Below are 14,351 nucleotides of genomic sequence, written 5' to 3' on the forward strand. Positions count from 1 at the left end.
CTCACCCGCTCACTCTCTGGACTCCAGCCACATTGGCTTTCTCTTCCAGTTCCTTCTATCTCCAAGCCCCTTTCCAACTGCCATGTGCTTTTCCCTCTGCCCAGAACTCTCTCTCCTCTCTCTCTGCCTAATTCCTCTCTCCACGCCACACCAGCCTGTATTTTGTCCTTGCTGCCCAAGATACATCTCCTTCATAGCATTTGTAATGTGATGTGAATATTTATTTGTTTAATGTTTGTATCTGCTTTATTCGCTACTGGGCTCTGTGTTTTGTGTCTACCATGATGCCTGGCACATGTTAGGAGTCAATAAATGTTTGATCAATGAGTGAACAGATGAGGAAGCAAGTTGGCATTCATAGTCTTACTACAATTGTGGACAAGCGTAGACATGCATGGAAGAAAGACTAGAAAGGATTGTAGCAAAATGGTGGTTGTGGCTTTTGGTGATGGGATATTCTTTTTTTTTTAATTAATTAATTTATTTATTTTGGGCTGCGTTGGGTCTTTGTTGCTGCACGTGGGCTTTCTCTAGTTGCGGCAAGCGAGGGCTACTCTTCGTTGCGGTGCGAGGGCTTCTCATTGCGGTGGTTTCTCTTGTTGCGGAGCACGGGCTCTAGGCATGCGGGCTTCAGTAGTTGAGGCACGTGGGCTTCAGTGGTTGTGGCACACGGGCTCAGTAGCTGTGGCTCGCGGGCTCTAGAGCACAGGCTCAGTAGTTGTGGCACATGGGCTTAGTTGCTCCGCGGCATGTGGGATCTTCCCGGACCAGGGATCAAACCACTGTGCCACCAGGGAAGTCCGGGATATTCTTTTTGGTTTTGTTTTGCTTTGTTTTTTGGCCATGCCCAAAACTTGCGGGATCTCAGTTTCCCAACCAGGGATTGAACCTGGGCCATGGCAGTGAAAGCCAAGAATCCTAACCACTAGGCAACCAGGGAACTCCCTGTGACAGGATATTCTGTAAATATTTTCTCTTGTCTTATCTTTATATTTTACATTTCTAAATGAATGTGCACAATTTTCATAAAGCAAAAAATAGCCACAGCTTGAAAGCATAACTAGGCGACTGAAGCTTGGTATCTTTACAGGCTTTCTACCCACATTCGGACCTGCCTGGATTAACCTGTATGGCTCACCCAGGAACCAAAGTCTGATGGAAGACTACCAGGAACTGAATGAAGGTTTCAGAGAAGGCGTGTCGTTCAGGGGCAGAATTTTGGTGGAGATTGCTGTGGAGATCCTCTCAGGAGGGACACAGGAGTTTAAATTCTCCAAGGCTCTCAAGGAGCTCAAGCTGTCTTCAAAGGACAAAGACTCCAAATCTTCCAAAGGCTCAAGTAAAGACAAGGGTGACGAAACTGATGGAAAAGCCCAGCAGGCTTCAGACAAAACCAACTCAACAGAGGTCGAGGTGGAGCCTTTCGATGCGCCCCTGGAGGTAGGTCTGAGCGCTGCTCCACCGCGTCTGTGATTTGAGCCTAGAGCAGGGACAGCACCTGCCACAGGCTTCCAAAGACCCGCAGAGGTGACAGTGCCCCTGCAAAACGTGTTGGCTCAGCCCTGTATTCCAGGGCTGGTCCTCTGCCTCTTCCTGCTCACATCACAGCCATCTGCTCATGATACATTCCATCCGCGTCCCCCCCAAGTACGGATTCCCATGGCAACCAAAGTAAAAGAGAAATAAAAGTGCTCTGGGGGAGCTGGTGGGAGTGGGTGGTGGGGTGATGGACTGAAGTCTATCCGTGGCCTAATTTTGTTTAGTTTTGTGAGCTTAGCGTACGCTCTGGATGTGAGATAATGTGGGATGAGGGATGAAGAGGAAGAAGAGTGGGTGACAAGCTGTGGGATGAAAGAAAGTGAGAAACCTATTCTCCTGCCCCCGCCCCCCCACGGCTGTGGGGAAATCACAGGTGGAAGGAATGGTTACCTTTGCTTGTGATTCAACGTAATGCACAGCAGCATCTTTTAGCCCAGTTCTGTGTTATGGTAGAGAGATCTGGGGCTCCAAGAGGAATACAGACCATGAATATCCTCTCAGTCGTTTAGTTCAGCAATAGTGCTTTGTAGTTGCAAACGAAGGAATTTTATGTTTGGGTGGGTAGATTATAGCTTGGATGATTCTACCTCTGGGAGTGTGTTTCTCAGGTCATCCAGGCAATAATTTTAGATGGGGAAGAGAGGTAATGGCCAGTCTTCCTGAGCTGTCCATTCCTGGTAGAGACTAGACAGATGGAAGGATTTTTAGTATGTGGGTCACCTTAGCTTTGGAAGAACCACTTAATTTTACTGCTGGGAGCTAGTAAATCTTAAGAAACAGTGCGGGGGAGAGGTTGTAGCTCAGGGTTGGAAATCTTGGGGATTGGTCCTATTCGTGGCTCTGATACTAACACCTCTCCGTGTTTCAGTTTACTCATCAACAGAATGGGGTGGTAATGGTCCCTCTGTCGTAGGCACCTCCTGGAGTGAATGAGGGAATAGTTGTAAAATGGTCCGCAGAGTTCTTAGCACATCCATGGTGAGCAGGCAATACCTTTGCTGTTGCTGTGGTTACCAGTGTGTTTCTTTGGTTTACTCCCACCACCAGGGGAAGGTTATTCAGAGCTCTCCACCCTGCTTGACTTTTTTTGGACTTTGCCAAAAATTGTGGGTAGCTTAGTGGGCACCTAAACTGATATCCCCTGTATCTGTCCCTGTTGAATGTCCCATTCTTTTCTAAACAGAGATTGCAAAGTGGAAAGGGGCTAGTTGAAGATTTCTTTAACCTAAGTCAGTATCTTCAAGGTATTTTGCTGAGGTCATCTGAAAAAGTCAAGTCTAGCAGAAAGCCAGGGTGACTGGGAACTTCTGTGGGGTAGAGCATCCATTTTTCTACAAGGCCAGGGGGCCATCTTGGCTATTGCGTGGTCTGAGGGGGAAAATTCAGACCCTTATTTCATTCAAACTTTTATTTCATTCAAACCCTTATTTCTTCTCCCTCCTCTCTTAATCTTGACTTTCTGGTTTGTGGTCAGTTCCTTGCTGTGTTTATTAGTTATCTATTGCTGTATAACAAATTACCTCCAACTTTAGCAGCATGAAATAAACAAATGTTTATTTCCTCTGTGGGTGAGGAACTTGGGAATACCTTAGCTTGGTGGGTCTGGCTCAGAATCTCTCATGAGGTTCCCATTTAGATGTTGGTAGGGGCAGCAGTTATCTGAAGGCTTGACTCAAGCTGTAGGATCTAATTCCAACATGGCGCACTTACATGGCTGTGGGCAGAAGGCCTCAGTTCCTTACTACATGGACCCTTCCATAGGCTGCTTGAGTGTCGTCATGGAAGATGACTTCCCCCAGAGTGGGTGATCCAAGAGAGAGCAAGGCAGAAACTGCTATGTCTTTTATGACCACATCCATGGAAGTCACACCCTGACATTTAGGCCACATTCTAATTGTTAGAAATGAGCAGCAAGTCCAGGCCATGCTGAAAGGGGTGTGGGGGGGAATTAGCCTTCACCTTTTAAGGGGAAGATTTTCCAAGAATTTGTGGACATATTTTAAAACCACCACACTGGGCTCCTCCTTTTCCCAGAGTCTCAACAGCTCAGAGTTTGCCCTTACCAACGTGGTAACATCCTTTTTCTGCAGCATCTTCTTCTTTTTTAGCTCTCCAGGGTCCTCCAGCTCTAATCTCCTTTGCTGCAGCCTTACTCTCATTGCATATCTGGACAAATGAAATCCCATGTTGCTGGCTTTCAAAACTCACCCTCATCACCACCATCAAAGATTTTCTCCCTTAGGTCAAACTTTGTATTCATTTTTAAATCCTCAGCATTGGAAGGAATAAAAGTAGAGTCTGACTCCATGAAATTTATGGTTATAGAAAGGGAGATAAGACATAATAAATATACAGGAAGTGGAAAGTGATAAATGTGATAAGTAGGGACAGAGAAAGTGCTATTATTTCCTGGAGTGAGTGCAGTATAATGATTAAAATGTTGGGCTCCCAAGTAAGACAGCTGGGTTTAAGACATGGCAGTATGGTGCAGTGGTTACTGCCCCAGCCTCTGGACAAACATTCCCTCTGTTTGAATCTTTGAGCAAGTGACATAAGCTCCTTAGGTTTATTTCCAATAATAACCTTTACTTCATCGGCTCACAGTGAGGGTTTAATGAATTAATACAACAAAGTGCTTATTAGAACAGAGCCTGGCACATAGTAAGTGCTCAATAAGTATTAGTCATGTTTAGTAACTTTGGGCAGATATCTTAATCTTTCATGGGATTGCAGTGTCTTCATCTTTAAATGGGTATTATAGAAAGATCCCCCTCCTAGGATAGTTATGAGAATTACATGAGGTAATGTAGGTAAAATTCTTAATACCACATCTGACACATAGTAAGAGTTCTGTAAACATTACCATCATCATTTTTCTAACTCAGGGAGTCAGTGGATGCTTCCAGGAGAAGAGGCATTTGGGTTGGACCTTGAAGGGTGGGTGGGATTAAGACATGAATTATAGTTGAAATACTTATGGTGACTGCCACTTGCAGCATTGATATGAGTAGGCTTTATAATAGGTATTGCACATGGATGATCTCATTTCTTCCCCGCGTAGGTCCTCCTATGATGTTTATTTCACAGACAAGGAAAATGACACCCGGGCAATGGGCATGGCTTGCCCAAAGTCAACAGCTAGGAAGTAGCAGCGTTGGGATTTGAAGAGGGGATTGGCTGGCCTTGGAACCTGCTGTCCCTCTTCCAGGCTCTATGGCCTCCATTCCCTTCAGGTCTCTGAGTGGTTTTTAACCTCCTCCCAGATAGTAAACTTGGCCCCATGAAGGCGCGATAAGGGGCTGGCTTACAGCCAAGGGACACAGTGGTGGCAGGTGGGAGTGGTGTGTGCTCTGTGACTAAGAGCCAGCACTAGGTCCCCACCCTGTCCCACATTTTCTGGTCAACAGAAACATTTCCTGCTGATGCCAACAGCACAGGAGGCTCGTGTGTGAAGGAAGGGTCTCAAAAAAGAGAGAGGAACACAGGTCAGGGCTCTTGATTGAAGGGAGCTCTTAATCTATGAAGCCACGACTGCTTTATTCCTTAAATGAACCGTATTGCTTTTTCTGTTGAGTTTAATAAGTCCAAGGGTAAAACCAGAAAGAACAGACTATAAATCCAGCTCATTCAGCCTCTTCGCTCAGAAATGTGATGCTGTGTCATGTGGTGTCCCAGCTACACATGCTCCTTGAACAATCAACCTCTTAGAAAGATATGTATACCAAGCTTACCTTTAAAATAAAAGGAAATTTGATTGTAAGGTTGACGCTCAGGAGGTGGAGACTACATCATTCTAGATAAATGGCTGAATTTGGATTTGCAATTTGTAGGTCCTGGTTTCTGCCAGTCTGATTAGAGGGGAAACTATGTGCCATTTCAGGCTGACATCAAGACTCAGGTTTCTATAAATTACCTTGGACCGGGTTGGCATCACTAATTCAGCTTCCTCCTGCTAAAAAAAGAGGCAGCCCTGTCTAATGTATTTTTTTCTTTCTATAGATTGTACCAGAAAAACAAGAGGAATTTTTACTGTTTGGAGCGTTTTTTGAAGCTACCATGATTGACCGGAGGATTGGAGATAAACCCATTAGCTTTGAAGTTTCTATTGGTAAGTGCAGACAAGCACAGCACCTGGCACATGGCATGAACTTTAAACCTACCTCTTAAATAAATGAATTAGTGTGTTACGTGAAGATGGTAGCACTCTGCTGGAGGTTTGCACCTCAGGAAGAAATGAATAAATCCTTGTCCACTCTGGTGTCAATATGTAAGGGATAGATTTATTTTCATACTTAAAAAAAGGATTAAGAGTATAATTTGCATTCAGACAGACTTGGACTACTAATTCTGGTTCCCTTAATTGCTCTGGGTCTCAGTTTCTTCGTCTATAAAATGGGAATAATGATAACTCCTCATGGAGCTGTTGCAAGGGTTTAATGAGTTAATGCATGCAACATGCCACACATATAATAGGTGCTGTTATAACTCCCAGCAATCTTCCTGGACTGATGTACATCTGGGAAAACCACTCCAAGAAAGAGCATTCCATCAGAGAAGGTCTTGATTTATATTTGGGAAGTTCTCCATCAGTGGAGCAGAAGGAAATGGAGACGGAATCCAGTTAATTTGTAACTTAAGTAATTTTTACAAAAAAACCCTAAGATGTATGTTGATGATGGCTTAGTGTCATTGTTAATCTTATTTCTTTGGTCTGCCCATTACTCTACCTTCATACTGAGAGCTTATTTCCCTGCCCTGGGAAGACATAAACTTGGATCCTTTCTGCCAAGCAGCCTGATTCTGCTTATTGACACCTGGCCCTTCTCCCCTTGCTACTGGCTCTTCAGGTAACTTTGGGAACTTGATTGATGGGGGATCACATCATGGCGATAGGAAGAAGGCAGTTGACTCAGCTGAAGAAGATGCCCTTCCACTGCTGCATGAAGGAGAAGGGGACACAGCCATGCCCATGGTCTCCACCACTCACCCCGAGAAGCCACTCGTGACAGAAGGGAACAGGTAGGAGACACAGCAGGTGAGAGTAGCCGGGGTTTCTGACAGTAGAAGCTTGACCAATTTCTGGGACTGTTTGATTCAGTTCTTCCCTAAAACTGGAAACATTCTTTATCTTATTTATAAGAACAAGGTGCAGGGGTTCCCTGGTGGCGCAGGGGTTGAGAGTCCGCCTGCCAATGCAGGGGACACGGGTTCATGCCCCGGTCCGGGAAGATCCCACATGCTGCAGAGCGGCTGGGCCCGTGAGCCATGGCCGCTGAGCCTGTGCGTCCGGAGCCTGTTGCTCCGCAACGGGAGAGGCCACAACAGTGAGAGGCCCGCGTACCGCAAAAAAAAAAAAAAAAAGAACAAGGTGCAAACAAGGGCAACATGGTAAGTGCCACTCCTGAATTCTTAGTAACGTGTTGACAGCTCTCCAAACGACACATCCAGGGGATTCATGTAAGGGCAGAGCAATGATGATGGTTATTATTATCGTATCTGAAGCTCCATTCATTCTATAACTTTGAAGCATAACAAGGTAGGAAGGTCAGATGTTAAAATTTCAATCCCAAATCCTATTAACAGTTGTTATAGTCATCTGAATATAAGGTAAACTCAAGTTGGTGGAATTATTAGATACATGATTTATTATCTTATTTTTGCCCACCATCAAACTGAAGAACTCAAAAATGAGCGTCAGCCACCAGAAAAGACCGTTTCAGAAAACTGCTGGGGCACCTACACGTGCCCTCACTGATCGTTAATCCAAATAACATTTCAACATGCAAAGAGAAGTGAAATTATAGAACTGTCTTAAGAAAGTGATGTCAACCAAATGGTTTATGAGACGGGAAAGCCACACGTAGAGAGATTCTTCTGTGTTCTGAGCTTTATGCCATGAGTAAAAAAATATGATCTCACTGGATTGTCATAAGAGAACATGGCTCTCCCTGTTCACATGTGAGGGGATGGGAACCACATCGTTAGTTCTCTTCAATCTTCGCTCTTCTCTCTCTGGGCACGAACCCATGGCTTACCGACCACTGTTAGAATAATGACTCTCACATCTATTTCCCCAGACGGGCTTCTTTCCTGAGCAGCAGGTCCAAACACCTCCATTTGGGGGTCCCTGGATTATTCACCAGACTCATTGTCTTCACAGACAACTTTGCCCCTTTTCCTATCTTTCCCATCTCAGAGACTGGTCATAACATTGTCTGCATCCTCCGAGCCACAAATCAGAAAGTTGGCAAGTGTTCGCTTTTCCCTTCCTACCCGTATCCAATTAGTGATGAAGTCTGGTCAATTCGAGTTCTCCAGTGTGTCCTCTATTGCCATTTCTTGAATCTGGCCTGTCAGCACCTTTGGCCTCAATTATTTTAAACACCTCTTACCTGGCTTGGATCTGTTTCAAGAAATTCACCGAACTGTCTATCTGAACTCCCCAGTCCCCTGATTGACATTATACATTCGCTGTCTGTGGCTTTCAGAATTAATTTCAGAGGACATTTTTTTTTTTTTTTTTTTTTTTGCGGTACGCGGGCCTCTCACTGCCGTGGCCTCTCCCGTTGCGGAGCACAGGCTCCGGACGCGCAGGCTCAGCGGCCATGGCTCACAGGCCCAGCCACTCCGCGGCATGTGGGATCTTCCCGGACCGGGGCACGAACCCTTGTCCCCTGCAAAGGCAGGCAGACTCTCAACCCCTGCGCCACCAGGGAAGCCCAGGGGACATATTTTGTTGATTTGATCCCTACCCACTTCTCTACGATAACCTCTGGGTATTCCCCAAACCCCAGCGTTCCCGCACCACCATTCCCCAGATGGGTCCTGTGGTTTGCCGTGTCTAGCCCTTTGAACACGCTCTTCCTTCTGCCAGAAGCAACAAGCACCCTCCTCAGAACTGCTCGCTTCCGTTACCTTTCAAGACTAAGTTCAAGTTCCCTTCCCTGAATCCCAAGTCTTATTTGGACCTTCTCTACTCACCTGCATCAAACACTAATCACACTGCATTAAGATATTTTTACTAGTCTGTCTCCCTATTAGACTGTGAGTACCTGAGGGCAAAGGACTGTGTCTTGTTCACCTTTGGATCTGCTCATCTCCATGCCAGGCACATAGTAGACGCTCATAACTGTTTCTGAATGAGTTAAGCACATGCTATAACTGGGTTGGGCACAGGGTACTATGTGGGTAGAGGCGGGCAGTGGAGGAGGTGAAGAGTTGGGAAAGGTCACAACAAGGGCGACATCCTAAAGGGCGAGAACGAGCTTAAGGGACAGAAAGCGACTGTCTGGGACAAAGTAGGAAGCAGTAAGTGAAAATAATAATTTTTGAGCATGGCCTACATTTTCTAAATCCCGTCTCTCCCATGGACCACCCTCCCCCTCCCACAGACCACCTTCTTTGGGGTCTTTTTTATGGGTCCCTGGCAGCCACCCTCCTTTACATGCACCAAAAAGGACCCCCAACTTCCCAGCCCTTTAATGGCTTCTCTGTCCAGTCTCGAAACTGAGGACATCAATGAACGGGATCTGCAGCTCTGGGAGGCTTTTATGAGACTCTCATTGGTACTCTGCATCCTTTCGCCGGGATCCTTTTGGCAGTGAAAACATCCCCACCTTGTTAGACTAGCCTGTTGTTGACTGTTGGAGGGGATGTCAGGGGATGTAGTGTGGGAAGGGTTTGAGAGGAAATGAGAGCTCTACGGAACCCTCAGATGGACCTCCCATTAGTCCTGACAGGCTGGCTCGAAGAGACCAAGATGCCATGCTGGTGTTTTGGGGCTTTATATTCCTGTCACTATATCGAGGCTCTGTCCACATAGTGGCAAGCCAGGGTGGCAGCAGCTGAACTGGAAGATTCTCTAATAGACCACCACACACACACATGCACGCATGTGCACACACAACATACACACACATGCACATACACACACAATTTGTCTGTTGCCTCCATGACAAGACTGGCCTGCCTTCCACGTTTCTCTTCACACAGACCCGGGTGTGTATGGGACAATTACAGGCGGCTGAGGGCAAACCTACTTAAGAATATCGCTGTCTTTAGGCAGGGCACTTCAGCCTTTTGCTACACCTCTCCCATCTTCCCTGCTTTCACATCCATCCCTTTCCTCCTTGGGAACTGAATTCTACTGGTTAGTTCCTTCTTTTCTGTCTTCAGTCTCATCCTCTTAACTTTTTTCTTATCATTTAGGCACATCCAACCATCGCCATCAGCCATTCATTCTCTTTGGCTCCACAGCTCCCCTTCCAGCTACTTTGCCATCCCTCTCGTCCCTGCTTAGTCAAGCAGGTCATCTGCATTACCGGCACCAATGCCCAGCAACAATACATTTTGTATGGATGGATGAATGGACGGCAAGCCATGGGATGCTGACGTTTAGTTTGAAGCACATGACTTCATCTTCATTAATATTATTACCCTCTTAGATTTCTCTAGCGATTTCAGTTTATAAAATACATTCACATCTGTTATCTCGGTTGATCCTTACACAGTCAGGGCCCAGCATATAGGCATTAAAAGGAAAAAGATGTTAGTTTTTCTCCTTTCTCTCTTCTCTCAATTGGAAAGAGAATTTCTCCTTGAAGAGGGCTTGCCTTCCCTCTTGTGAGATCATTTCTAAACTTTGCCCTGGGTCAGAGGGTGGTAGCTGTTATTACCTCACCGCTGTAGCCGTATAACAGTTCGTTGCTTATTGTCTATGGATCCCCAAGTAAAGGCTAAGGATGGAATTAATAGTTTGACTATTTTGTCATCACCCTTCCCCCAACCCACCCAGAACATACAAACATGAACAGGTTACTGGGATTGTCTGAAAAACACTGATCACCAACTAACTTCCAGACCTAATGTGTTTTCCCAGGAATTACAACTATTTGCCATTCGAGGCCAAGAAGCCCTGTGTCTATCTCATCAGTTCTTGGGGAGACCAGACGTTTAGGCTGCATTGGTCCAACATGCTGGAGAAAATGGCGGACCTCCTGGTAGGTGACTCTGACAGGTGATGGATTTGAATATTGGGAAGCTGGAGGCAAAGGGGATTTTTTTCCACCCAGTAGAGGGTCTTGACCTCAGTTTAAATACAAGTGAATTGAGGCTGCTACATTTGGAGGACACCTGGCTCCTACCACACGGACCCAGGGGAACGAGAATACATTTTGCAAAATCCCTTGACTTTAAATCAAATTATCCAAATTCAAATCCCTGCTCTGCTTCTAACTGTTATAGGACCTAGAGTTAGGCCACTTTCCCAATCTCCAAAGGCAAGGGATGGACAGCTTTCTCACAAAATTGAGAGATCTTAGCTTCAACTAATATAAAATCCTAAGTCCTTAACACGGTGGACAGTTCCTCCAAGTTCAAGCCCTGACACCTCTCCAGTCCTACATCTCACGTGCTCTTCCTCCTTACTGTGTTCCAAGCACGCTGGTCTCCTTTCAAGTGCCTCAAAGAAACCAGGCTCCTCTGTGCCTCCTAGCCACCTCCATGCTGTTCCCTCTGTCAGGGCTGCTTTTCCCCTTCATGTTTCTCCTGTGAAGCCCAGTCAACCTCTAGGGCTCATACTTAAGCACTTCCTCAGAGAAACCTTCTTACTCGCTCCCTTTTACCCTCTTCCATCATATCCTGCTCTTTTCCTTCAGAATTATTTGAGGAATTGAATGTGTGAAAGTATTTAAAATGGCACCTATATGTGAAAAATACTAGGCCGTCCCACCCAACCCCTGCCGGGTGGAGGCGGGGAAGAAAACCTGGGAACACTGCTCCTTTGGTATCTCCCTCCCTTTGTGATTCCTTTTCGTTTACTCCACATTCCTCTTTCCAGCCCACACATCTCACGAGCAGTGTCCTCTCCTCTCTGTCCCACTGTGCCTCACCAGGGGACCCTGGTCTGATCCCTCTCATTCCATGAAAACCCACACGAAGGAAAGCACGCATTTCTCTCTCCCGTTTGCTTTATAATTCTGTCTCCAATTGTGTAAAACACGGTATTGGGGGCTTCCCTGGTGGCGCAGTGGTTGAGAATCCGCCTGCCAATGCAGGGGGCACAGGTTCGAGCCCTGGTCTGGGAAGATCCCACATGCTGTGGGGCAACTAAGCCTGGGTGCCACAACTATTGAGCCTGCGATCTAGAGCCTGTGAGCCACAACTACTGAAGCCCGCGCTCCTAGAGCCCGTGCTACGCAAACAAGAGAGGCCACTGCAATGAAAAGGCCGCGCACCGCAAGGAAGAGGAGCCCCCGCTCGCCGCAACTAGAGAAAGCCCGCATGCAGCAACGAAGACCCAGCGCAGCCAAAAATAAAATAAATTAATTAATTAAAACAAAGCAAAACAAAACAAAACACAGTATTGCCTCTGGCCAAGGGGATTGCAGGCATCATGGAGACGGAGTCTGAAAGCGGTCATGGAGGCTGGGTTTGGAGTCACGCCATGGGGAGGCCATGGACTCGCTTTTTATGGCTGGTCTTGCTTCTCCTTCAGACAAAGTAGTTTATTTCTAAAAGGCTTGAAAAAACAAATCAGAATTTTTTTATCCCTAGAGGCCATAGTAGCCTTGAGCACTTGTTTCTAATTCTTTCTCAGAGCCAGGATCCCTGCCATGCGTGGCATATCATGGCTAACCTGACTGAATGTTTACTAAGCACGAAGCATGGTTTGAAGACGTTCACATCTCCCTATAGGGCTATAGGTGGGTACCATTATTGCCAGATTTTACAGATGAGGAAACTGGGCAGAAGTGGGTGAGGTCACCTGATAAAGCCTGGATTTGGATGTCGTAGGTAGTCTGACTCCCAAGCCTAAACCTTTAACCGCTCCACAGTGTTGCCTTATAGTGAAGGGGCAAAGAGGGAAATATATGTCCCTAGGTATGTGATGGAGGATGTCGTTGTTGTAAATTCTAGCAAAGCAGTGGTGACGTGTACATTGCCCCTTGGGTGCCATTTTCCTCCAAGCCATGAAATGGAACCCTAGAATTTAGGATCCAAAGGAAAAGTACAATGATTAAGTACACAAGCATATAGCCAATGTCATATACAACCTGTCTTCTTTTCCCTCAACACCCCACCCCTGACAAAAACCCCCATAATCAGAAGAATTGATAGCCTGTTAGTTTCGGGGATTATCCAGTGTGGTTATACTCCTATATAACAAACTGGCATGAACATTGCTTTTGAAGTTTTTGATAATTCTATCTAATTTACTCTACTTTGTTAGGTATTTCCCATGACATTAGGTTTCCCTCACAAGGTAGATTCTAAATAAATGGAACTCAGTTCATGAATAAATCTGGGACAGAAACAATGAGTTTGAGCAACACAGGAGAAGACTTGAATCTGGGCCAATTCCAGTTAAGAAAGGAAGGTTCGAAGTTAGAATGCAGTGGCATTTCCCTGTTCAGACATACACGAAAAAACAAGAGATATGTTCCTTCATTTTCAAAACAAAATATTAGCTCGATATTATTTCTGTGAGTGTTAGAATCAGTGTCTCCACTATGGTGTCTCATTCCCACCTCTCATCCCCCCACCTCTGTGGTTTGTTTTCAGGATGAAGGTATAGAGGAAGTGAAAGAACTGATTAAGATTTCAGAGGAAGCCCCGGAAGAGAAAATGAAGATGGTGCTCACTGACTTCGTCAGTCAAAGCAGGTACTGCAGAGACAGCTGTCATCTGGGTAGCTCAGCAGATATGGAATCAGCTTTTAACTACTTAGAAAATGGTCGATTTTACATGCATTCATATGGGCATTGAATAGTGTTATATCCATCTTAATTTTGTTCAGTAATTTAGCTGCAACTGTGGGCTCACTACTGCTTCCTGACACTTAACTAAAACATAAAGCAAAGGGGGGAAAAAAAGGAAAAGAGAAGAAAAGAAAGACTGCAGAGACATTTTATGAAACAAGAAAAATGCTGGTAGTGTCAGTGTCCAGCATGGCTCTTTGCATCTGATAGGTACTCAACAACTATTTGGCAAGTAGATGGATAAATTATATCAAATGCTATTTAATAGAATTTTTATACACTACATTAATAAGCACCAATTAATGACTTTTATTCCAGGAGGTAGACAATATAATAAAAGATGAAAAAATAGGGTGTATTAGTTATCTATTACAGAGTAACAATAACCCTCAAATTTAGTGGCTTACACATATTTATTATTTCACAGTTTCTTGGGTTATGAATGCAGGTGTGGCTTAGCTGGGTCCTTGGCTCAGGACCTCTCCCAGGCTGCAGTCAAGGCATTGACTAAGGCTACAGTTACCTCAGGGCTCAACTGGGAAGGACTCACTTCCCAGATCACTCATACGGACATTTGCAGAATTCAGTTCTTCATGAGCTGTTGGATTGAGAATGATTGAGGACTCCAGTTCCCTGCTAGCTGTTGTTTGGAGGTCATCCTCAATTCCTTGCCATGTGAGCCTCTCCAAGCTACCTCTCACAACATGGCAGCTGACTGCATCAGAATGAGTAAGAAAGAGGAGTCAGAGAGAACATGCCAATAAGACGGACATCACGGTCTTTTATAACCTAATCTTGGACGTGACATCCCATCAGTCTTGATGTCTTCTGTTAGAAGCAAGTCACTAGGACCAGTGCACATTCAAAGGGGATGAATTGCACAATGGCAAGAAGAATAGGAGGTGGAGATCATTGGGGCCATCTTAGAGGCTGCCTTCCCCATAAGGAAACAACCTGATGAATTGGGTCAAGACGTGAGCAATAATGAGAATTTGTTATAATAGAATCAATGGAAAAGGAATGGCTATTCATGTGATGGAAAGAAAAAAATTA

At 45.4% G+C, this 14,351-nt stretch overlaps 1 protein-coding gene across 1 annotated transcript in view; it reads left to right on the forward strand.

Annotated features, from left to right (window-relative positions):
* The window catches only part of FER1L6 (fer-1 like family member 6), a 173,826-nt gene that overhangs the window by 66,398 nt on the left and 93,077 nt on the right, over positions 1-14,351 (forward strand). The window contains exons 12-16 of the mRNA XM_073794722.1: positions 1,091-1,440; positions 5,539-5,647; positions 6,387-6,558; positions 10,418-10,538; positions 13,102-13,202. Of these exons, the coding sequence (XP_073650823.1) occupies positions 1,091-1,440; positions 5,539-5,647; positions 6,387-6,558; positions 10,418-10,538; positions 13,102-13,202 (853 nt within the window). The remainder of the gene's footprint in view (positions 1-1,090; positions 1,441-5,538; positions 5,648-6,386; positions 6,559-10,417; positions 10,539-13,101; positions 13,203-14,351) is intronic.

Source organism: Tursiops truncatus, chromosome 17 (genome assembly GCF_011762595.2).
Source record: "Tursiops truncatus isolate mTurTru1 chromosome 17, mTurTru1.mat.Y, whole genome shotgun sequence".
Classification (NCBI taxonomy): Eukaryota; Metazoa; Chordata; class Mammalia; order Artiodactyla; family Delphinidae; genus Tursiops; species Tursiops truncatus.